Source organism: Humulus lupulus, chromosome 9 (assembly GCF_963169125.1).
Source record: "Humulus lupulus chromosome 9, drHumLupu1.1, whole genome shotgun sequence".
Lineage (NCBI taxonomy): Eukaryota > Viridiplantae > Streptophyta > Magnoliopsida > Rosales > Cannabaceae > Humulus > Humulus lupulus.
The window spans coordinates 183,296,699-183,319,925 of NC_084801.1; the positions used below are offsets into that span (position 1 = coordinate 183,296,699).

The 23,227-nt window shown below is 39.9% G+C and overlaps 2 protein-coding genes and 1 long non-coding RNA gene across 4 annotated transcripts; 1 reads left to right on the forward strand and 2 right to left on the reverse strand.

Annotated features, from left to right (window-relative positions):
• Positions 1-1,373: 1,373 nt before the first annotated feature.
• Positions 1,374-3,231, forward strand: LOC133801524 (uncharacterized). 2 transcript variants are annotated; one of them, XM_062239755.1, is made up of 4 exons: positions 1,374-1,666; positions 1,767-1,928; positions 2,052-2,419; positions 2,501-3,231. In XM_062239755.1, exons 1-4 carry the CDS (start codon positions 1,390-1,392, stop codon positions 2,963-2,965), a joined length of 1,272 nt encoding a protein of 423 aa, XP_062095739.1. In that variant the 5' UTR covers positions 1,374-1,389; the 3' UTR covers positions 2,966-3,231. The 2 variants fall into 2 exon arrangements, with proteins under 2 accessions (XP_062095739.1, XP_062095738.1); XM_062239754.1 differs by having other exon boundaries at positions 1,767-2,419.
• Positions 3,232-15,652: 12,421 nt separating this feature from the next.
• Positions 15,653-16,149, reverse strand: LOC133802621 (uncharacterized). The gene is made up of 2 exons (XR_009877409.1): positions 16,010-16,149; positions 15,653-15,927 (listed from the first exon to the last, which is right to left on the reverse strand). It is a non-coding gene; the product is annotated as an uncharacterized LOC133802621 (long non-coding RNA).
• A 3,350-nt stretch (positions 16,150-19,499) lies between these two features.
• On the reverse strand, positions 19,500-22,171 carry LOC133802623 (guanosine nucleotide diphosphate dissociation inhibitor 1-like). The gene is made up of 5 exons (XM_062240971.1): positions 21,947-22,171; positions 21,760-21,840; positions 21,586-21,648; positions 21,414-21,515; positions 19,500-19,704 (listed from the first exon to the last, which is right to left on the reverse strand). The coding sequence occupies exons 1-5, from the start codon at positions 21,950-21,952 to the stop codon at positions 19,576-19,578; spliced, it is 381 nt and encodes a 126-aa protein (XP_062096955.1). The 5' UTR covers positions 21,953-22,171; the 3' UTR covers positions 19,500-19,575.
• Between the last annotated feature and the right edge of the window lie 1,056 nt (positions 22,172-23,227).

Consider the following 23,227-nt stretch of genomic DNA (forward strand, 5'->3'; position numbering starts at 1 on the left):
TTGGCCGACTGAATGGGCTGCACGAGCCGAGTGTTCCTCCGGGAAGGCCGAGTGTTTCGTTGGCATGGCTGATTGCTCCTCCGAGTGCTTTACCGGGGTGGCCGAGTGCTTTGTCGGCATGGCCGAGTGCTCCTCCGGGTGGGCCGAGTGCTTCGCCGGGGTGGCCGAGTGACTCGTGTGTTTGGGCCGAGTGGTCTGCCGAGGAGGTAGTGTGTCCGGGGGAGATGGCCGAGTGGGCCTAGTGCGCTCAATGTGAATTTTCATTTGTCTCTGAGACTTTAAGTGTCCTTAGGAAGTTAAATCCTTTTTGGTAGGGCCACCTGATGGTTGACACTTGGCACTAATCGGGTGGATTTGTGTGCCTATATAAGGGTGGTTTGTTTTTACCATTGCATTCATTTGAGGAAGGCTTGGAGATGAGGTGCAAGGTGTGGAGTAAAAGAGCTTCTCAAGAGGTAAGTTTTCTCTCATTTGTTTTCCTTTCAATGTCCTTATGCATGTTCTTTGTGTTCTTCGTGTTCTTCATGTTCTTCGTGCTAGGTTAGTTTATTCAACTGTTATTTTTGTTTGATCCTGTAGATTTTTTGTTTGCGTTTGATCTGATTGCAATGGTGGCATATGAATTTCTGTTGTTTAGGCGTATGTCTAATTCATGTGTTTCTGTTCCTTGAGCTGAGTGGTATGTCTGACTGATTAGTAGAGACTTATAGGCTGACTGCTGTTTAACTGAATACTTTGTAATCTAATTTGATATAGTAGTCTGTTTTGCCTCGTTTAATCATATGTTTTTTATGTTTGGTCCGTCTGACTGATTGATTGATGAGTCGTCCAGCGCTTCTTGATTGTGTATCGAGCTAAATATTCTTCATGTCTTTTTTGTGTTCCTTAAGGCTTAGCTGTTGTTTTGCTCTAGGTGATCAGCTCATTATGTCTACAAGTAGGTGTGATAGTCACGCTGATTCAGTCTGTCGACTGTCTTGTTCGTTTAGTGAAGAAGATTTTAGTTCTCTCTTTCAAAGTTCTGCTGAGATGGTTGATTGCAACCGAATTACAGTAGTAGAATTGGGGGGTCGTCCTTTAGGTGATGTTACTGGAAGGGGAATAGATTCTAACGAACCTATTGATGGTGGTATGCCGGGTTCTGGTAGTATGCTTAGTTCTAATCCTAGGTCTTCCATAAGTTTAGGTGAGTTGACCTATCTTCGTCGTCATTATGAGATCCCTGATACCATCAGTCTGCATGCTCCTGCTAAGGCGGAGCGGCCTGACTGGCACTTACCTGGTTGGGTGTGTCTGTATGAACTTCCCTTCAAAGAAGGGCTTCGGTTTCCTATCCCCCGATTAGTCGTTGTGTTGTGTGAGTACCACGAGATTTCGCCCGGACAACTAATGCCAAATTCATGGCGGATTTTGATGTCTCTCGAAGTCCTTTGTGAAAGGCACAAGATAACACTTGGGGTGGCTGACTTGTTGAGAGCTTACTACTTGAAGGCACACCTTAATGACAAAGGTAGGTACCAGTTAACAACTAGGGGGAAGGACCCTCCTTTAATTATTAGTTTGAAGAGTGGAGATAAGAGGTGGAAGGACCGTTACTTCTTCGTCCCTTTCGTCTCGTTGGGGTTACCTGCTGATAGTAGGATACCTTGTTCATGGTCTCCTGCATGTGAGTCTTTTATGCTTGCCTACTAATCCGTTTCCTTGCATATACATGTTGTTGTTGTTTTTATTTTATTTTGTGTACTGATACTTCTATCATTTTGCAGGTAGGCTTCGAGTTGAGTACCTTTGGGATTCGAGGGAGTCTTCTGGTCGACTTAAGAGTATTCTTGCTATTCCTGAGGCGGAGCGTGAGTGGAGTGATTTGCTGTCTGAATCGAGTCTTCGTCAGAGTTCTTTGTGGCGCTCTGTTGAAAAACTCCCTGAAGGTATTCCTCTTCTACAGAGTCCTGATAATCCTCGTGTTGTGTTTATCAAGAGAAGTTTAGAAGTCTTGGGATATACTCCCAATTTTTTGACTGAATTGACGACAAGTGAGCGGTTGTTTGCAGACGTAGCTATGTCCCGACCCTTTACACTTCCTCTAACCGGTTCCAATGCCTTGGAACGTTTGCGTCAAGCAAAGAAATCGTCCGTTGGGAGCTCAGAAGCTGATAGAGAGGTTGTTGTGCCTCCGGCTGATCCCCCTGTTTTGACGCGGAGTCAGACGAAAAAAAAGAAGAAGGCTGTGCAGGATGATTCTTCCGACCCATTTAGCGACACCGTTGCCCTTTCGTTCCCTTCCAATGCTGCGGCCTATAGTGAGATTGGGCCTCACTTAGGAGAGATTGATAAGTTGTTGTGGCCCGAAGATGATCACAGAATGGAGCAGGTTGGTACGGATGGGTCAATTGATACCACTGTTTCTCATTTGTTCCAGGTACGAATATTTCATTTAGTTTTGTTTGTGCCGACTAGCTGATTTCTCTTGTTGTCTTACATTTTCTTTTTTATGTGTCAGGGTTTGCAAGGGGTCATTTGGCTGAAGAAGAAAATCAAGTCCTTAATGGCAACTCTAAAGGAAGTAAGGAGTCAGAGAAATGATCTTCGGGGTGAAGTTAGTCGGCTGAAAGATTCCAAGAAGGAGTCTGATCAACTCATAGCTGATTTGAAGGCTCAACTAGAATCCAAGGAAGCTGATGTCGAGAAGCTGAGAGTGACTCTTGGTCAAGTTGATGATTTGAAAGCCGAGGTTGCTTCGTTGGAGAATCGGATGTTGGTCATTGGGCTGGAGGCTGAGATCCAATGCCGTGGCGTAATGGCTAGTGAGTTTCGGGATGGTAAGGCTGATAGCTGGGATGTTCCCAAATACATTGCTGATCTTGAGGAATTGGAGAAGATGAGGGCTGAAGAGATAACCCGGGCCGAAGAGTTAGCCACTTCTTTTGGCATCATGACTACTAATGATCTGGTTGTGGATGACTGATTCCTCTTCTACTCGTGTTCATTGTCGTGGGATAACAGAGTTTGTCGGGCCTTTTCTAGTTGTTGTATGAACTTTTTCTTATGTAGTATTGTATCCTGATCTAACTGACCTAGTTTTGTTGTATTATGGCTTGTTGTAGCTTTTGTTAGTGTTGTTTAAGTTATTGTATCGGATGCTGATTGGCTGAATGACTTATGGAGTATTAGTGTCTTATTCCCCCAATCTAAGTATAAAGTGACTTAGTCAATTTATATTTAGATTTGTTATTGAACTGTTCGTAGTATATATATAAAGAAAAAATGGTTGTGATAGGGGGCTGCGCTCCGTGGAGCTGCCTACATACCCTTTGTAGGGATCAAGCCCAAATGTAGTTCTGACACTTCCTGCATTATAAGTGTCAGTATGTTGCTCGAATGAAGATCTTGTGAGAATACTGATGAAAGAAAATGAAAGTAGACTGGGTTAAGTTAAGAGTGATACAGTCTCAAGTGGATAGCATTCCAGCTGTTGTTGATATCGCGTCCCTCCTTTGTTTGTAGCTTGTATGCTCCATGTCCGACTACCTTTGTGATGAGGTAGGGACCTTCCCATGTCGGGGCGAGCTTACCTGCTCCAGCTTCCTTAGTGTTCTGGAAGACTCTTCGTAGAACCCAATCTCCTACTTTGAATGTCCGAGTGCGGATGTTCTTGTTGTAATGTCTGGCTATGCTCTGTTGATAGGCTGAGACTCTTAAGAGTGCTTTGTCCCTTCTTTCGTCGATGGTGTCGAGTTCATGGCACATGTTTTCCCAATTTTCTTCGTCTGTAGTTAGCTCATATCTGGCTGTCGGAACTTCGCTCTCAGTAGGGATGACTGCCTCCATCCCGTAAGCTAATGAGAATGGTGTCTCCCCTGTCGCAGTCCTGGTTGTGGTTCGATAGGACCACAGGACTCCTGGCAACTCGTCAGCCCATCTTCCCTTAGCTTTTTCGAGGCGCTTCTTGATGTTGTTCATGATGGTCTTGTTGGATGACTCTGCCTGTCCATTTGCTTGGGGATACCTTGGTGTCGAGAAGCTGAGCTTGATGTTCCAGAACTTGCAGAAGTCTTGGAAGTCGAGACTGATGAATTGAGAACCATTGTCTGTCACAATTTCTTTTGGTAATCCGTACCTACAGATCACATTCTTCCAAATGAAACCCTTTACTTCTTTGTCTCGGACTTAGTGGAATGAGTCTGCTTCGATCCACTTGCTGAAGTAGTCGGTCACTGCAAGCATGTACATTTTCTGTCCTGGTGCGGTTGGAAGCTTGCCTACTATATCCATCCCCCATTTCATGAATGGCCAAGGGGACGTGATTGAGATGAGACGCTCCGGAGGTTGGTGTGATATCTGAGCGAACCGTTGGCATTTGTCGCATCGTCTGGCATAGTCAGAGGCATCAGCTCGCATGGTTGGCCAGTAGTAGCCTTGTGTTAGGGCACGGTGCGCCAAGCTTCGTCCTCCAGAGTGGTTGCCGCACTCTCCTTCATGCAACTCGGCCAGTACGTATTTGGCCTCTGCAGGGTTAATGCATTTCAAATATGGACCAGAAAATGAACGTTTATATAGTTTACCTTGTATAATAGTGAAGCGGGCTGACTGAGCCCTGACCCGACGTGCTTCGTTCTTATCTTCGGGAAGTATGTCATGTTCTAAGTACTCGACTATTGAAGTCATCCATGTTCGGTTGTTGGAGATGTCATTAACTTGCTCTTCTTCATCTTTCCAGACAGCTGGCCATTGGAGATATACTACAGGTATTGTCTTGGGGTCGGTTGTCTGGATGGAGGATCCAAGGTTTGCTAATGCATCTGCATGGCTGTTCTCCCCTCTTGGTACTTGGTTGATAGTGAACTCGTCGAAGACTGACTGCAACTCTTTAGTCTTATTGAGGTAGGCAGTCATTTTGTTATCCCGGGCCTGGTAGCTACCTTGCATTTGGTTGACTACCAATTGAGAATCACTGAAGACCACGATCTTTTTTATTCCCATGTCTTTGGCTAGTCCGAGTCCTGCTATCATTGCTTCGTATTCAGCTTCATTGTTGGTAGCTTTGAACCCGCATCGGACTGCTTGTTCGATTATGTCACCTTGGGGTGAAGTCAGGACGAGTCCGAGTCCACTTCCTCTGGTGTTACTTGAGCCGTCTACTTGCAACTTCCAGATTCCGACTGATTGTCCCTCGGTCAGACAACAAAGTTCTTTTTCTGCCTGCACATGCATGTTAGGTGTAAAATCTGCAATGAAATCAGCTAATACCTGAGATTTGAGGGAAGTTCGTGGCTTGTATGTTACTTCGTACTCGCTGAGCTCTACCGCCCACTTGGTAAGTCTGCCTGACAATTCTGGTTTATGGAGGATTGTTTTGAGTGGGAAGGTGGTCAAGACCGTTATTGGATGGCACTGGAAGTATGGGCGTAGCTTCCTTGCTGCGTGAATGAGTGCTAGTGCAAGCTTCTCCAGCTGGCTATATCGGGTTTCTGCATTAAGCAAAGCTTTGCTTACATAGTAGACTGGAGACTGCTTGCCTTCCTCTTCCCGGACTAGGACTGCGCTAACTGCCGTCTCGGATACTGCTAGATAGATGAATAATGTCTCACTGTCTTTTGGCTTTGAGAGGAGAGGCGGGCTGGTCAGGTACTGTTTTAGCTGGCCCAGTGCCTCTTCACATTCAGCTGTCCACTCGAAGGTTTTTGATTTCCTTAGCGTGTTGAAGAAGAGGTGACATCGTTCTGAAGACTTTGAGATGAATCGGCTGAGTGCTGCAATGCGTCCAGTTAGTTTCTGTACGTCTTTTATGCACGTTGGGGAAGGAATCCTTTGGATTGACTCTATCTGTGCTGGGTTTGCCTCGATTCCCCTTTGGGTTACAAGGTACCCAAGGAACTTTCCTGCAGTCACACCAAAAGAACATTTAGTTGGATTCAGTTTCATATTATATTTCCTGAGAATGTCAAAAGATTGTTTTAAATGGTTGATATGGTCCTCTGCAATGAGGGATTTGACGAGCATGTCGTCAATGTAGACTTCCATCGTCTTCCCCAGTAATCCGGCAAACATCTTGTTGACTAGTCTCTGATATGTTGCTCCTGCGTTCTTCAATCCGAATGGCATGACCTTGTAGCAGAATATGCCTAAGTTGGTCATGAAGGCTGTCTTTTCCTGGTCGTCTGGATGCATCAGGATCTGGTTGTATCCTGAGTATGCGTCCATGAAGCTTAGGAGTTCATGACCGGCTGTGGCGTCTACTAGCATGTCTATGTGCGGTAATGGGAACGAGTCTTTTGGACACGCCTTGTTGAGGTCTGTGAAGTCAATGCAAACTCGCCATTTGCCATTCTTTTTTTTCACAATGACTACGTTAGCCAACCAGTCGGGATAATGCACCTCCCTCACGAACCCATTATCAATAAGCTTTTGAACTTCTTCGTTAATGGCTTTGTTCCTTTCAGGGGCAAATTTTCTTCTTTTTTGCTTCCTTGGTGGGTAGTCTGGATCAACCTGCAATTTATGGACAATTATTTCGGGGTCAATTCCAGTCATGTCCGCATGGGACCAAGCAAAACAATCACAATGGGCAGATAAAAAGTCAATGAGCTTAGTTCTGATGTCAGGATCCAATCGTGATCCGATTTGGACTTTGTGATCTGGAAAGTCCGGATGTATCTGGACTTCGTCCAACTCCTCCATGTCTGGTTGGTTCAACTGGGAGTCAGTCAGTCTGTCTTCCTGTAATTGCTATAACTGAGCGGGTTTGGGTTTCATGGTAGTCTGGTAACACGCTCTCGAATCTTTCTGTTGGCCTTTAATTTCTTTTACTCCCCACTTAGTTGGGAACCTTAAAACTTGGTGGTATGTTGAAGGGACTGCCTCCATTTCATGTATCCATGGTCGTCCCAGTATCACGTTGTAAGCAGACGGAGAGTCTACTACCAGGAATCTTGTGCATAGATTGACTCCTTCGGCATAGACAGGTAGCTCGATCTCTCCTAGTGTGTTCTTTTGTTCTCCACTGAAACCGATGAGGATTGTGGTCTTCTTTATAATCTTTGATTCATCTATCCCCATTTCCCTGAGAGCACTTAAAAATAAAATGTTAGCTGAACTACCATTATCAATAAGTATACGTTTAGTAAGACAATTAGCAATGTAAAGTGCAATGACAAGAGCATCATGATGTGGGTTGAGGAGTCTGGTTGACTCTGTTGTTGAGAAACTGATGGTTTGAGCTGGTAGGTTGATGGTATTCTTCTCTGTCTCGCCGGACTCTCCTTTGACCCAGTTGGTCTGCCTGGCATGTCTTTTGGCTGCTGAATGGGTGACTCCGCTTACCTCAGAGCCACCAGTTATTACGTTCACCGTCCGTTCATGAGTAGGTGGTTTCGGCGGGGTTACTTCTCTTCGGACGACTGACCTGTCTGCCTCCTGCTGGAATGTTCTTTTGCCTTTGTCTGTAAGTAAGTCAGTCAGGTGACCACGCTTTAACAGGTTGGATACTTCGAGTTTTAAGGCAATGCACTCATCCGTTCGGTGACCGTGGTCATTGTGGAATTCACACCATTTTGCTTTGTCTCGCTGGTCAGACGGAGTCCTCATCCTTTCCGGCCATTTCACTTTGTCTCCGAGTTCTTTCAGTACGCCAACGACTTCAGCTGGTGAAATTGAAAGATTGTATTCTGGTATCTTTGGTCCATCTCGCAGACGTGTCTCGGACGACCGGTTGTACTCCCTCCTTCTGTTCTCTGATCTGTTGGGATACGGGTATGGCTCGGATCGTCTATCACTCTGCCGTCTGCCTGCCCTCGAGTCTCTTCGAGTGTCTTTCCTCGGAGAAGAGTGATAATAGTTAACTTCATCCTCCTCCCACTTGATCTGTGCCCAGGCTTTGGCGAGAACGTCTTCCATCGTCTTGCAAGGATACTTGGTAAGTTCTTTGTATAGGTCTGAGTCGTACCGGAGTCCCTTGCGGAAGGCTGAGATGGCTGTGTCCTGATTACAATGGGTTATAGAAACCTTTTCTTTGTTGAAGCGGCCTACGTACTTTCGTAAAGGCTCACCCCGTCGTTGAACTATGATGTAGAGGTCTTCTGCAGACTTTTCAAGTTTCCTGCTACTAGCAAACTGCTCAACAAAAGTGTTAGTCAATTGTGCAAAAGTAGAAATAGAATTATTAGGTAAATTAGTATACCACTGGAGGGCTGGTCCAATCAGACTAGAACCAAACCCCTTACACATGCATGCTTCCCTCATATCACGTGGGATGGCAACGGTGAACATCCTCTGCCTATACTGTGCGATGTGATCATCCGGGTCAGACGTCCCGTCAAACATCTTCATATTTGGGAAGTTGAACTTCTTTGGCATTTCCACTAGTGCAATGTCGTCTACGAATGGAGAGTCCGCATAACAGCTTGCTGCACTCTTCTTAATCGGAGCCGGTATCCCAGGAATCCGTTGAATGAGCGCCTCCATCTCAGCTAACTTTCGAGCCAACTCAGGATCTTGGATTGGAAATGAGCTTGTGGTTGCTCGGCGGATTGGCTCGCTCAAGACTGGGTGATTAAATCCGATTGCCTGTTGCTCAGGTATATTCTGACCAGCTCCAATGATGATCTGGCTGGTTCCAATGGTAGGCTGACTAGCACTTGGAACCTGCTGCTGTCCGGGTCCAGTGACTGGCTGACTGGCTCCTGGAATCTGTTGCTGTCCGGGTCCAGTGGCTGGCTGACTGGCTCCTGGAATCTGTTGCTGTCCAGCTGCACCGGCTGGCTGGCTGATTCCCGGAATCTGCTGTGATCCGGGCGCAGATGAATGTCCATGTTCAGTCATGGTTACCTGTTCGCCTGTATTGACAACATAATTTTGAATGTTAGACATGGTGGGTGGAGTTTGATAATTCCTTACCGAGGGTGATGGAACTGTCTGATTCGGTCCATCACTGTTAGAGATAGGAGTGAGGTCTCCCAGAGGTTGCATAGGGCTGACTGGGCCTCGGAAGCGGGATGGCTGAGCCTCGGTGGCTTGAGAGGACATGGCTTCCATTCGTACGAGCAGGTCAGCATTTTCAGCTTCGAGCCTCCTCATTTTCTCGCGTTCTTCATTCATCTGGGCAGTAAGAGCAGCGAGTTGAGCAGACAGATCGGGTGTCTCAGTCACGTCTGACATGGCTCTCAAGTGAACTTTTTGATCTCTTTGTCGATCGTTTGATTGCTAGGGCCCCACGGTGGGCGCCAAATTGTAGAGGTGATTTCCTACAATTGATTAGATGGGCACCAGCAACCTGTCAATAACAAAAAGAAGAGAGACGAGAGTTCAATTGGGAGCACCGGTGGGGTGTCAGCCAAAGGGACTCCGACGCTCAAGTCAGTCGGGTTGTAACTAGAGCTAATAGAAAGTAATAAAATTAAGATATAAATAGTCGAAATGATGATGGATGAAGGAGTCGTAAAATGGTCAGAGTGACGGTGGCGATGACGGAGGAGTCAAGCGACTATGTCAGGTCCAATCAGACTGACTAATTAGTCTTGCTTGACTGGATTGCTCAGAAATAGAGTAGCCTTCGTTTCAATTAGAGAGTAAAGAAAGTTCAGTGATTATTTTATATCTTTTCTCAACCTCTGATGGTCTTATTTATTGTCCTCCTTCTCGTTCCGTCCTCCTCCGTCTTTCTCCTTCGTTTGACTCGCTCCAAGTGGTTTTATTCCGAGATTCTTGGCCAACGTGATGGGAGCCTTGACTGTTTCAAGGTCCCTGGCTGACTGAGTGTATCCGAATTCGGGTCCGGGTATGGTTTTGGGTAATTGGATGGTACTTTGTATATGCGAGCCTATTTTACATGGGCTTTGGGCCTTCTTGGCTAGTTAGATAGCTTATTGGGCTGACTGACTGCTTGTTGGACTATTATTTTTCAAGTATACGAATTTTGTCCACTACAATATATATTGAATAAAAATGTAAACTTCATTAATTCAAAGCATCCTCCATCAATACAACCATGAGATGAGTAGTAATCTCATGCCTACCAATAATACGATCAGCATATTCTTGCTAGATAGTGAACAACTTTGTTTGCAAACCACTTAAAAAAAATACAAAAGAACATTTGTTAAAATGCACTGAAAATCCTTAATAATTAAACCAAAAGGAGAAAGCATAGAAACACTACTCCTAATAGCTTGCACAACAACAAGGCAATATGATTCCAGTAACACATTACACCATCCCTTCCTTTTTATCCAGCTCAATACCTCCTTCAATCCAATAGCCTCTGCCAACTTTGGTTTCACTACTCCATGCCTATGGCAAACAAGAGCTTACAGCAGATTTCCTTCATGGTCCCATGCCACATAGCTATAACCAAAGTGATTGTCATTAATGCATCAACATTCACCTTAACAAAGCCATCTTGAGGCCTGGCCGAGCGGTCACCACCATCTCTTGGTAGCAGCGAATGAGTAGGTTGTTGCACTTGTTTTTCCTGAGCATGAAGCCATTGATCTAGACTTGTTTTAGCTAGGAACACCACCTGCTCCGCAGTAATATGTTTTTTACTCCAAACCAGGTCATTACGTCCCTTCCAGATCGCTCAACATAACATACCAGCTAGCCCTCTTCTTTCTTTGGAATTCTGAACAAACACCACCTGAAGATAGCTTGCAAATACCATGTGAATCTCACCTGGAATACAGACCTTCACCTTCTCCCAGCACTTTTGAGCAGACAGACAACTAACCAATATATGAGTAATTGTTCCAGGCTCACCTTGGCATAGTTGGCATACCGATTCCAACTCTACATGCTTCAACCTTAGCTTGACACGAGTTGGCAAACATCCTGAAGACGCTCTCCACATCAGGTTGTGCACTTTTGGGGGAACCTTCAATTACCATATTGCTCTCCAAAAAACTGCATTAACATCTTCTTTCCATCTTCCATTTATCACTTGAGACAGTTTGTAAGAACTTTTTACTAAATACCAACATGAAATTTGTAACGCCCTGGGTAACCAAGACCGTTACACTATGTGTTTAAAATAGTGCAAGACTTGCTAATCAATCATTTAAACAAAATGTGAATCTAACGTCATCAACAGATTAGGAATAAAAGGTTTTGGTCACAAACAGGTTATTTTATTAAAAATGACAGTTTAGTACATGGAATCTCAAAACAGGGTTTAGATGACATATTTACAAAAGTTCCAAAAGTTATAAACAACTCAGGCCACTCTAATGGCAAAATACTCATTTTAGGTTTCCGTCCCTGTACAATCCCTCGATCGTGGCGGCCGAGCAGCTGACAATGTTGTAGAGTCCAAGAACTTTACTTAGCTAGTTAGATAGTAGTATTATAGTATTTATAGTATTATCTTTTTAACTATGGATTTTTGGTTCAGACCGGGAATTATTTGGACACTCATAGTAGTACTTATAGATTTTCTAAGTTTAACCTATAGTTTAAGAATATTAATGTTAACCTAAGGTTTGATTATATGACTGATATTAAGGATGATATTTATTATACTATAAGGTTTAGATAAGGACCAATAGGATTTTAAGCACATGTTATGTATGGATGATTAAGGATTAAGTATTTTGAGGATTAAATTTAATAAGGGTAAAAGTTTGAATGCTATAAGGTCAGTCAGCAGCTTTGAATACGTTGATGGCTTAGTCAAGGCTGTTTACTCCATTCAAACTTAGCTAAAAATGTGTAATTTCGTGTTTAATTAATCAGCGTGTGTCGATATATCGCAGCTATAGGGGGCGATATATCGCAGCACGTAGATACAGAAAACACGAGACGATGCACGACAACCTCGGGCATACTGGCCCAGGCGATATATCGCCTACAGGGGGCGATATATCGCCTCCTTCAGCATATTTTGAAACATTTTGAATTTTTTTTCCATTCAGCCATTCAACCTCTTGATAAGTCCATCACCTTTTTGAACGAGTCTTTAGCCTCTGCTGAACGATTATTCAAATTATTTTCACCTAAAAAGCTATTATTTTTATTCAAGTAAAATTAAGATCCTTTTATTCCTAAACTCTATAAATAGGACCTAGTACCCATCCATTATTCATCTTTTGCTCTAAGTTCAGAGGCTGCAAGTGCTAGGAGAGTGTGAGAGTTAAACACTTGGGTGGGGAAATCATAAGCTTATCAAACACTTGGGGAAGTAAGGTTTCATAGTATTTCGGTTCAAGGTTTAGATTGGTCTACAAGTCTTCAAGGTATTTCTATACCCTAGTTCATTGGTATTATGTTATTTTCTTTCTCATAGTCTTCTACTCAGTCTTCTAACCTTATTCTTATTTTGGTTAGGAAATCTAAGAACTTGCACATAAGTTTTTGGTAAGTATGTTTCTCCAAGGTTTAGTCCTTCCATTCCTTTCATTTATCTTTTTCTTCTATAGACTCACCTTTTCTTAATGGTTATTAGGAGTGTTCCAAAAGTCCCAACGCTGTCCTCTTATCCCGGTAACTTTGGTAAGGAAAATAGGATAGAATCTATATGTTTTATGCTTATGTTATCTTATGTTTTACGTTATGAAATATGTTATAAAATATGTTATGAATATGTATGTTTGTAGGCTTGGGCATATAACCCATATGACTAACAAGACCCCAAATAGATTATGGGCATATGACCTACTTAGCTAGTAGGACCCCACTAATCTCATGGGCATATGACTTGTTTAGTCTATGGGACCCCAAGTAATAATGACCATTATAGTATGTGTATGATAAAGTGTTATGTTAAGTTTTTATGTTTCTTATGAAATTAAGTATATGAACTATATGTTAGATTTTTCCTTGCTGGGTATTAGGCTCATTCCTTTTTGTTTATATGTGCAGGAAAATAGCTATAGTGGCGGTAAGATTCATGGATGCTTGGGAGAATGTGTATCGGTGATGAATGGAGTCAAGGAGTCGAGAGTTCGATTTTCGAGGATGTAGTCTTGTTTTACCTTTTTATGGTTTTACATGTATTTTTCCGCACTTTCTATGTAACTCATTTTCACTTTAAATTATGTTTTGTTTTAAAGACAATGGGATCCCATATCCTAATTGACATTTTATGAGAGTAATTTTATTTCTACAAGTTTCTAATAAATTTATGGTATTTTCGCAAATGTAAGTTTTATTAAGGATTTGTATGTATAGTTTCGTTAATGGTCCAAAAGTCTAGAGTAGTGGGTCATTACAAATGTACACCTCGCCCCCAGAGCTCTCCAACTCATGGTTGAATCTACATACCCTTGCCTTTACCTGCACCAAGTAGCACCCGTGAGCCGAGTCCCAGCAAGAAAACATAATACATAGCATGATCAACATCAATAACCAAATATTCCACATAGCATATCCAAGTATTTAACAAGTTCATAACATTCATCTATTTAGTAATAACAATCGACAAATAAACAACTCGTCATCCAGATAACCCACTTATTATATTCTTCATATTAACAACGATAATCACATTCACAATCAACAGTTTATAGCAACCATTACACAATATTCAGGGTCGGCGCCCTTATGTCGCACCCTCTGCTTAACCCACTGTCTTCGGCTCACTTAGGCCGCCCCCAGTGTTATACCCACTGACTCCGGCTAGCTTAACCGAGCTCAGTGATTAATAAGCTGTCCTCAGCTACCAGTGGCTGAGCCGCGCCCTGTGCGCAAATATTGATTCCGACACTCTTAGGCCGGTTATCACATGTCCCATGGCATAATACCATCTCATGACATGATATACAAATATAGGGAGCTTTTAGTCCCATCATGTTCACATGGTTTATCACAATCACATAACAATGCATACAAACATAGGGAACACTTAGTCCCAACCTAACCACATAATCAGGTGCAGTTTTCTTACCTCTTGTTCGAGCGAGAAACACGTTACGAACGAGCCTTGAGAACGATCAATCCTTTGATCCCTTAGCGGTCACCTAGTCATAACCAAATATGGAATCCAATTAATGGAAACTTCAATAAAAGGGGCTTACCCTAAACCTCACTCCCGGGACCCTGAATTGTACCAAAACGGTGTGTAGATTAGATCCCAAGCCCTAAGGATTGAAACCCCGACCCAAAAATCCTTTAAAACACCTAAAATGAGCATCTGAGAAAACAGGGTAGCGCTACAGTGCTACCCCCCTAGCGCCACAGCGCTACAACCAGGGACATATTGCCCTGGCTAGCACTGTAGCGCTACCCTCTGGGCGCTATAGCGCTAGGACCAGGCAGACATGGCCCTGGTTCTTCTTCCTTCAAATCTGCCATTTCCAACCTGATTCAAAAGCTTCCAAACACCATTTAAACCCCCAATTGAACCCAAATACCACATATACTAGTCCTAGACATCATAACCTAACCAAGTTTTGCCAAAAACCCCATTGAATGCTCAACTTTCAAACCAAAAATCTCAACTGAACTCAGCAATAAAACAGAGCAGAAAACTAGAGTTCTAATGGTTAGAATCTTACCTCAAGTTCGGTATGAACTCCTCTTCAATGATGGAACAATACCCTAGATCCTCAACACTTGATTCCCCAGCTTAATTCCTGAAAAGAAGCTTCAAAATTGAAGAAGAAAATGGCAGTCGGTTGAAGCAAGATGAGGTGCTCTGTTTTCTTAAGTCTTCTACAGCTTCCTAGTTTAAGCATTGATATATATATCATTAAATGTAAAAAGACCTAAATGCCCTCAAGTTTAATTAAAGTCCTTAATAGCCTCCAAGGGCAAAATTGTCCTTTCGCACCTATCTCGTTAACCATAATTAACACCCTCCAATTCCCGTTATTCTCAAAATTCTCGAATACCGATAATTCATATCTCGTTACCCCTTAACTCCCGGCAACGCACTAATCACCAAATTACCCCAGGACTCACCCCGAGCCCCGAACTTAATCCCGTTATGACCAAACCGCTAACTTATACCTAAAGATCGTCTCATGCCGAACTGCTTGAACAAATCCACATTATAATGTGGCCTCAACAATAGCTTACCAATATGCACACAAATATACAATTACGCCCTCAATGGACCAAATTACCAAAATTCCCTCATAACAAAATATATACCCTTATGCATGCATTTATCATCATATAATAATATGATCCACATAATCATGCATATAATCATATAACACTACAAGAAAAAACAGTATTCATAACACTTAAAAACTGCTAACCGGGAGTATTGATAACGCTTCTGAAAATGCTAACATAGCCCATGTTATTAAAAGTCCTGTCTTTTCTATAACAGTTTTCGAATGTTATGTTCGATGTTATCTTAAACTATTCAATAACACATTTTTAGTTGCTATTATATTAAAATTATAACATTTAGTTAGAGTATTTGGTTATAAATTTAAAATTTAATCTTATACTTTATGCATAATACCTTTTAACTGTTACATTTGATTATTTTGATAACATTTTTAATTTGTTATATTATATAAATCATAACGATTTGTTATGCTTATAATATGTTTCGAAATCATAACATATTAAAAGTCCAGTAATAAAATTTTGTTACTTTATTCAGGATAATATATTTTAAATTTTATTATGATATGGATACTTATAAGGTTTTTTTTTTAATTAAAAGATTTTCATTATTTTATTTTGATAAAAAAAATCAAAATTAATCATAAAATGTAATTCTCAATAGATTGATAAACCATAAGTATTACATTAAACAATAACTAATTCAAACCATGAATGTGTCTACTTCATGAGATCTTAGTTCTAACTTAAGTTTGAAAGCATAACATAATAAAATTTTATAATCTTGAACAATTTTTACTTCAAAAATGAAAAACAGAAACATTACAAGATACACAAAAGTAAACTATGCATGAAACTTGCTCCATCCTTCAATTCATCATCCTTTGTGCACTTGCCTTTGTTGTGAGTCCATTTTCTTAGCTACAACAAAATTTAAATAATTAATGCTTCAACTTAAAATTAATAGTAAACTAAAAGAGTACATAAAAAAAAAGTTAATTACCTAATTATGACTTTATCAGCCGGCCATGCAATGTTAGTTATGATATCTTGTCTATCTGATAGAGTGAACCACAGGGAAACCAGTCGAAATATATATAAGCACACTTGTTAGTTTCTTGAGGAATAACAATTACAACAATGACAATGTCATGTATAATCCTTTCAACTAAAAATCATACAATTTCAGCAATATATAACATAAAAGATAATAACAAGCAAAAGGTAACTGACTGACTTTGAGAGCTAGATATAAAAGACAATAACAAGCAAAAGGTTTCATTGATGGTAGAATTATACTGAAGTAAAAAAGAAACCTTAACTCATCATTGTACCTATGCAGATTTTCATTGAAATGGCCACTTTTAGTTTTGCTCACTCTGTGAATTATTATAATGACCCACTACTCTAGACTATTTGGACCATTAATGAAACTATACATAAAACTTACATTTTTACGAAAATACCATAATTTTATTGAGTAACTTGTAAAATCAGAGTTACTTACAAATAAATAGAATACTAAGAAGGATTTTGGGATCCCATTGTCTTTAAAACAAAACATGATTTAAATGAAAAGAATTACATAAGAAAATGCGGAAAATACATATAAAACCATAAAAATTAAAATGAAACTACATCCTCGAATCGAATAACGCTCGGCCCCTTGACTCCATTCACCATCGATACACATCCTCTAAGCGTCACGAATCTTTCCGCCTCTAAAGCTTATTTCCTGCACATAAACAGAAAGGAATGAGCCTAATGCCCAGCAAGGAAAAATCTAACACATAGTCATACACATCAATTTCATAATAACGTAAAGACATATCATAACACATAATACACTTATTATAATGGCTATTATTACGTGGGGTCCCATAGACTAAACAAGCTTATGCCCATGAGATTAGTGGGTTCCTACTAGCTAAGTAGGCATATGCCCATAATCTTTTTGGGGTCTTGTTAGTCAAATAGGGCATAAGCCCAAGCCTACAAACATACACATTTATAGTATATTCATAACATATCATATTTCATAACATATACATAAGATAACATAAGCAATACACATATAGATTCTATCCTATTTTCCTTACCAAAGTTATCGGGATATGATGGACTGAGTTGGGACTTTTGGAACACTCCTAGAACCATATGAGAAAGAGTGAGTCTTATGAAGAAGAAGAAATGAAAATGAATAGGAAGACTAAACCATTGAGAAATATGCTTACCACAACTTATGTGCTTAAGAACTTGGATTCCCTAACCAAAATAAGAATGAGGTTAGGGGACTGAGTAGAAGGCTTTGAGAAAGAAAATAACATGAAACAAATGAAATAGAGTTTCGGGTTTACCTCAAAGACTTGCAAGACCAATCTAACCACAACCGAAATACTAAAGAACCTTACTTCCCAAAGTGTTTGCTAAGCTTATAGTGATCAAGCTTATAATCCCCAACCCAAGTGTTTACACTCTCACAATAACCTAGCAACTTGCAGCCTCTGAACTTAGCTTGATGAATGAATGAAAAATGCTTGGTGCTAGGTCCTATTTATAGAGTTCTAGGAATAAAAATCTTCTTTTTGGCTTTGAATAAAAATAATAAATTTAATTGAAAATATTTGAATATCCTTCAGCTAAAGGCTTAGGAATTGTTCAAATTTTTCAGAGAGATTTAAGGATTCAAAGCTTGATTTTTAAAATAATAAAAACAAATAGAATCCTAACTTCTAACTCCCTAAATCTCGTAACTCTAAACTCCCCTTTAGTAAAATCAACATATCTGGAGTTTTAGAACTCAGATTTGGACTCTCTTTATACCGTTAGAAAGCTCATTAAATTATCTACAACTTTTAAGAAATACTATTTTTCGAAATTCCTAATATAACTGGGTCAAAAACAGGTCGGAAGTTACAACATCCTAAAGTTACGAAAAATCTATTTAATTATCTAAATATCAACCTAATCCACAAATAAATAAAATTGTGATAAATGTCATGCTCCTATCAGATTTTGGTGAAGACTAAGTCTTATAATTCTCTTATTTTATCATTAAAATAATAATTTCTTAATAATCATACATATGATAAGTGTTACTATCTTATTGGATCTATCTAAACCTTATAATATAATAAATATCACCATCAATATCAGTCATATTAATCAAACCTTAGGTTAAAATTAATATTCTTAAACTATAGGTTAAACTTAGAAAATCTACAAGTACTACTATGAGTGTCCAAATAATTCCCGGTCTGAACCAAAAATCCACAGTTACAAAGATAATACTAAACATACTATAATACTACTAAACAATTAGCTAAGTAAAGTTCTTGGACTCTACAATTATCTCCCATGTAAAGCAAGGAAAAATTCCAGTTTCCAGCATGCCAAGCAACCTCATACTGCAAAATAATTGATGACCAAAAAGACAGATGGTAAATACTACACTAGAGAGGTCAGCTGATAATGATATCACCCCTAAGAAAAAGAAAAAAAAAGGGACAACCATGAGTACATGCTTATTTCATGAATTTATAACAACAGGTTAATGACAGATGCAAGAAAGTTGAGCACAACAAACTTTCACTCCTCTTTCATAGATGTCCATCAGAATACAAGTGATAAGGTTTTAAATTTTCACATAACCTTGGCACATGGAACATACAAGGACAATTAAGGTAAAAGAAGTTAATTTTTTGGGAAGAGTGTGATAAATCACTAACAAACCAGTAAATCTCAAAACAACAATCTCTGAAAAAAAAAAAAAAAACCAATCTAGATGGTCAAAACTATTATAGCAAAGCTTGTTCAATTGTATTACTTACCTTTAACTACAATTCAAAGCTAAGTATACATGTATTACTTACCTTGTTGGACAGAGTGATCCCATATAAGCTGTCAGGTTCATTGATATGAGTGACTGCTGAGAACATCTGTAGCCAAAAAAAAAAGTCATTCAGTATGTATAACTCACTGTTGATATAAAACAATTGTCCAGTGTGGGTTCATTGACTGGTTCATATCTGTCATAAATATAAAAAAATATCTCGTCGACAGGCCCAAGAAGATCAATTCCAAGTTTCAGCTCAGACTCTGGATTATCTGTCTCTACGTCAGTCGATACAAATGCGATAAATTTTCCTTTTGGAGCAACATTGTGAGAGTAAGAACAATAGAAAAGATACCTGCCCAAACACAAAAACTCACAAACATTAGCCTCCTAAAACAAACACATCATTAAACAAAGTCTTTTTCAAAAACTATTAAAAGGATATGCCCCTATCAGCTTTTCCCAATTTTTAATGAATTTACTAAGAAAGGTATCTAAAAACAGATGGGGAGCCAGCATAAAATCAAAATAGATTACAAAAAATAAATAAGTAAATGTGGCTTGCATGTGTGATGGTTGCATGGTGCAGGGGATATTACTCAAGATTGTCTTTAAATTGACGAGTAGAATATCCCTTTAATTTGAGAGAGGTCAAATTAGAGCAAAGTTATCAGTCCCATTTAGGAAACGACAAATAAGATAGCTAATTCTTCTGAGGAATATTATATGAAAACTCACATGTCTGATTGGCGACCCAACTGCTTCTGTGGCAAGATAACCTGTACTGAGTGAGAATCATTGGTGTTCGGTATTGGATGGCTCATGATGGCAATTGCCCTTGCAACCTTACCAACCTTTCTAACCTGTTAAATTTGAAGGTGTTATACCCAAAAATTGGAGATCAATAACGTGGCAATAAAGGTGACAAGTGGCAGTGCATGATCAGTAAAAGACACATTAATAGTCAATAAATACATTGACTCCTCAGAGTTGTGATAAAGGGACCCGGTAGACTGACAAAGAATTTGGACTGCTTGAAAGATGTCATAGTCAAGTCAAATACACCTGAGGAGAATATTTGGGCTAAGGTGTGCTTGGTTCAGACCCCAGTTCGAAGACCCAATTGTTTGGTTCAAACCCAAGTCCAAGGAGCTTACAAGAAGGGTTTGGACTTTGGCTCGAGGGACAAAAGCAGCAGGCCCGATCGGACCTTAGCTTGAGGAGCCTTTCAAGTATTTGGCTCGGATGTGTCCAAGGTAAACTTCCCAAGTGTTTGGCTCGGACGTGTCCGAGATAGGCTTCCTAGGTGATTGGCTCGGATCCATCCGAGGTAAGAGGCTAAGGAAAAGAAGTCCCATGCAAGCCAAGAATTGAGACTTAGATTTTGGCCAAGGAAAGGCTACACAATGTCCGATCGGACATGGTTGGAGAAGCCTATTGTTTGGCTCGGACTTGTCCGAGGTGAGGTGACAAAGGAGGTTGCCTCGGACCTATCCGAGGTGAGATGCCAAAGGGAGATGCCTCGGACTTGTCCGAGGTGAGATGCCAAGGAGGGTGGCTCGGACCACCTTGGTCCGAGGAGAAGTCAAGAGGATCTTGGCTCGAACCACCTTGGTCCGAGGAGAAGGCCACAAGGTCCGATCGGACCTTGATTGGAGGAGGTAGGCTCGGACCTACCTGAGGTGAGAGGCCAAGGGAGTTGGCTCGGACCACCTTGGTCCGAGGAGAGCCAAGCATGCATGACCTTGGTCCGAGGAGAGCCATGCATACATCACCTTGAGCCAAGGAAAGCTTGGAGGAGTATATCTGACCAATACTTGCATGTAATCAACATGCATGTGTTGGACCAGGAGACTACGTCAAAATCCCCGAACGACTTCAGCAAGAATTGGTCTAGGCACCCGGAAATCTCTCATTCCTCACTCAAATTGAGGAATCGGTTGTATCTTAAGTATTTCTTGTAATTTAAATATAATATGAATAATAAAATATCCCTATCTAAAGGGGATATCAATTGAGGATCCCAGGCCTATAAATAGAGGGTTGGTGGGATCGTAAAGGGAATTTTTTGGCAAATTGAGAGTTAATCTGTGTTCTAGAGAGAGAAAGTATGTTTTTCTTGAGAGAACCCCTTTTTTGTATTCTGGAATATTTACACTGAAGAAACTCAGTTGACACTGATTCATTTGATCTTGAGTGTGAATATAGTAATAAAATCTTTAAGTGGATTAGGCTATTGCCGACTATCGGGGCTGAACCACTATAAAATCTCGTGTTATTTACTTTTATTGATAAAACTGTCTATTGTCGTTTACATTCTCTTGAAGGCTTGTCGTTATTGACGTTCTCACGTCGTTGGCTAAAAACGCAGTCAACAGAAGGCATTTATTAATTTCATTTGCCTCCACTTACCCACATCACGTACTAAAAAAAAGGAACTTTTAGGCTTTGGCCCTTGTCTCAGGCACCACACAAAACAAACAACAATATCAGCCTAATATTTCAATAGCAGTCCATAGCGATATATTAATAGTATAACTATGATCACCAAAAACGCTAGGGAGACTATTACCTTGTTTTGCAAGTATGATGGATCACACACAACTTTTTTGCATCTAGCAGTTTCACCTTCAGATGTGACCCCAATGACTTCTCCCTCCTCATTGAACTCAACCTGGCATCATACAAGACTAACATTAGCACCTAGCATCATGCAAATGAAATAAAGAAAATAGAGTAAATACCTTGCACTCAGGTTTATTCAACATATATGTCCCTCCATAAACTGCACTAAGCCGTGCAAAGGCCTGCATTTATCATAGTAAATAATTAGACATGTATAGAGAGACTAGCTGATTAATTCAACTATAAATAGGTGCATATAGGTGGAGAGAGTATAAACAGAGAAAGATAGATACTTGTGGAAGTTCTCCCAGTCCATATAAAGGATATATATATGGCGATCCTCCTTGAAAACGTGCTAGAGACTCAGCATAAAGCTATGACATAAAGTACAAGTTCAGTTGCATGAAGAGAACAAAGTATTCACAGCAGGAACTTGAACCAAGGGAGCAAAAGTAAACTATAAAACCAACAAAATTGTACCTTCATTCTTTTCACGGTATCCAGTGCAGGTTCATTTAGGTAACGGTCATCCCTTTGAAGAGCTAATGCATGACCAATAAAGTCCACAATATTGTCGTCAAGACCATATTTCCTAACAAAATATCAGATATGTAATAAGAAAATTGGTCTAGCATGCTTAAAATATTTATTTCTCCCATTTATGTTATCAAGAGACCAACCAATTGAGATCATGATCTTCCCATCTATTTATTTACAATATGTAGAAAGTAAATTAGATGCAAGTCTCAATCCATACGGATAAAATACATATTTGTTATTCAAAACCAAATAATAAAATAAACCATGACTAATTTAACATATGAAAGATCTATCTAACACTTTGATTTCACCATATATGGAATCATAAGAGAGCATTACTTTACTTAGGCACTCTTCATCATAAGTTTTTTACGTCTTTTAATTACGAACTTTAAAATTTATCATCTAACATTAAAAATACCAAAAAAAATTAATATATCATTATATTCTAACAAATACTTAATTCCAGCACCTGTTATTCATGTCAAAAACATAACTAAATATTAAGGAAATGCACCTAAAGAGAGCAAAAAATCAAAGATATATAAAATCTTGAAAAATAAATAAATAACTATACCTTCAACAAACATGTGTTGTAAATCAAACCACCTCGGCAGTATATCCAGAACTTCAACTATTTCCTTGCCAATCGATGGGAGAGCCTGCAATAAAGTCCAAAATATACTGTAAAAAATGTGCACTAATATACAAAAGAAATGAACCAGTGATGCACTCAAGTTTTGCATCTATCCAAGCTGCTGCAAAAGAAGACATACCAGGAAGCAGTGAAAGTGAAATTCTTGAAGGAATGGCCATGGAAGCAATTTACCCAACTGCCAAAACAAGAATCTCATAACTGATTATAACAGACTTAGTCAAAAGAATGGAAGCAAGTCACATATTTCAACATCTTCTCAACTATAGCAATAAAATAAAGGTGTTAACTAGTTAGTTAACCTGTAAAAAAGATGTCTCTATAAAAGTAGATTCTAGTGTTTAATTTTTAATTTGATTGAAACACATGCTCTTCAAGATTTTCAAATGAAACTAATCATTTGCAAAATAAAATCAGTGTACAGATTAGTTTTCAAATTAGTCTCTATATTGATTTTTTTTGTATAGCCAATGGGAGTAGCACAAGTGTATGGTTAGCAGTTTTTCCTCTATATATTACATGTACATGTATTATTCATTCACACAATAACAAAATATCCATACAAC

What these genes read in the sequence shown, in the direction of transcription:
- LOC133801524 (XM_062239754.1), top strand. Translation starts at nt 1,390, where the DNA reads ATGCCAAATTCATGGCGGATTTTGATGTCTCTCGAAGTCCTTTGTGAA. An exon ending in TTGTTCATGGTCTCCTGCAT is followed by an intron (nt 1,667 to 1,766) that starts GTGAGTCTTTTA and finishes ATCATTTTGCAG; the next exon opens with GTAGGCTTCGAGTTGAGTAC. An exon ending in CTGTTTCTCATTTGTTCCAG is followed by an intron (nt 2,420 to 2,500) that starts GTACGAATATTT and finishes TTTATGTGTCAG; the next exon opens with GGTTTGCAAGGGGTCATTTG.
- LOC133802623 (XM_062240971.1), bottom strand. An exon ending in GACTGGGAGAACTTCCACAA is followed by an intron (nt 21,649 to 21,759) that starts GTATCTATCTTT and finishes TGATAAATGCAG; the next exon opens with GCCTTTGCACGGCTTAGTGC. An exon ending in CATCATACTTGCAAAACAAG is followed by an intron (nt 19,705 to 21,413) that starts GTAATAGTCTCC and finishes CAAATTTAACAG; the next exon opens with GTTAGAAAGGTTGGTAAGGT.